The sequence below is a fragment of the Tupaia chinensis genome, unplaced genomic scaffold (genome assembly GCF_000334495.1).
Source record: "Tupaia chinensis unplaced genomic scaffold, TupChi_1.0 Scaffold000054_1, whole genome shotgun sequence".
NCBI classification, from domain to species: Eukaryota; Metazoa; Chordata; class Mammalia; order Scandentia; family Tupaiidae; genus Tupaia; species Tupaia belangeri.
This window is the reverse complement of record NW_006159512.1, coordinates 10866722-10868013: the sequence shown is the minus strand read 5'-3', so window position 1 is coordinate 10868013 and position 1292 is coordinate 10866722. Positions and strand designations below refer to the sequence as shown.

General features: G+C 32.1%; 1 protein-coding gene across 1 annotated transcript in view; it reads right to left on the bottom strand.

Moving 5' to 3' along the window:
* Positions 1–1292, bottom strand: part of OCIAD1 (OCIA domain containing 1) — a gene marked incomplete in the record, with an annotated part of 34655 nt that overhangs the window by 3624 nt on the left and 29739 nt on the right. The window contains 1 exon segment of the mRNA XM_014591959.2: positions 1–139. Coding sequence (XP_014447445.1) covers positions 1–139 — 139 coding nt within the window.

The following is a 1292-nucleotide window of genomic DNA, read 5'->3' as shown; positions in this document are numbered from 1 at the left end:
ACTCTTTCCTGCATAGGTCTGACTGAGGGGTCAGCCTTTTGTGTTAAAGTTACTTCATATGACTCTCTGTTCTTATTCCTTAATTCCTCATACGTAATACTTTTTCTTTTAGGACTTTCTTCAAAGGTAGGATCAGGTCCTAAAACAACAAACAGTTAATAAACGGTGATAAAAGAATTTGGGCAAACAAAGCAACTAAATTTTACAAACACTATTATGAACCAAAACAGAATAAAGTGAAATAAAGAATTATATTACCACCATTCAAAGGTACTTATTTCCCCAAGGTAATCACAAAACTAGCCTACTTTCTCTTACACTTTAAAGCTTTTATTTCTAAAATTTAAGATCAATGTCAAAAATTCTAAAAAAAAAAAACTAAAGGTAGCTAGGATAAGAGTGGGCACCATAATAAGTAACAGTACAATTTAAAAGCCATTACAATGTGAGTGTGGAATTCAAGAGCTATACTGTAGTGGTGACAACTGCACAAAACCTGGCACAGCACAGACTTGACTTAGTAATGTATTTCCACGCTAAACCTATAACCACAAAGTATATGTGCAAATAATGCCAGCTATTAAAAAAAAATTACCAACTTTATGACATTTAAACAAAAATGCTTAAAATTAACTGTTGAGAAACATAAATCATAATCTTTATTCGTCTTCATTCTGGTTGAACAAGATGTACTAGAGTCAGAAAAAGGTGCCAACAAGAATTTTAGCCTGGAGCAAGCACTCATCTCTACAGACTGGTCAGTGTGAACAAGAACAGTATCAAGGAATCAACTACAATGTAAAAACAATGAAGTGGTTACTCTTACAACTGGTTGTCAGGCTCAAGTATTCAACAGAGCTAATGAAATATATATACAGCAACAAAGACAAATAAACATCTTAAAAGAAATTAACTAATGCTAACAAAACATTTAGGAAACTACTAAACTTAGAAATCTTACACAACCAAAGCAGTGTTTTTCAAAGAGGTTTCAATGAGACACACAAATTTGATACACCGTTTTAATAATACAATCATATTATTAATTTTTTAAAAATTACCTTTGCTAAGTAGTACTTATTTGGAATTCCATAAGGTCCCAATGAATAATCAGAATTTTCTAAGCAACAATAACACTAAGAATGTTTTCAACCTTAATGTTTTATTTCGCTAAATGCACACTGCACTGATAGAAGCAAAGAGGACTTAGTATCTCCTTATTAGTTCTATTATTATACCGTGTTGAAAATAAAATCCTTCTTACTATAAAAGAATGCCGGGGGGGGGGGGAC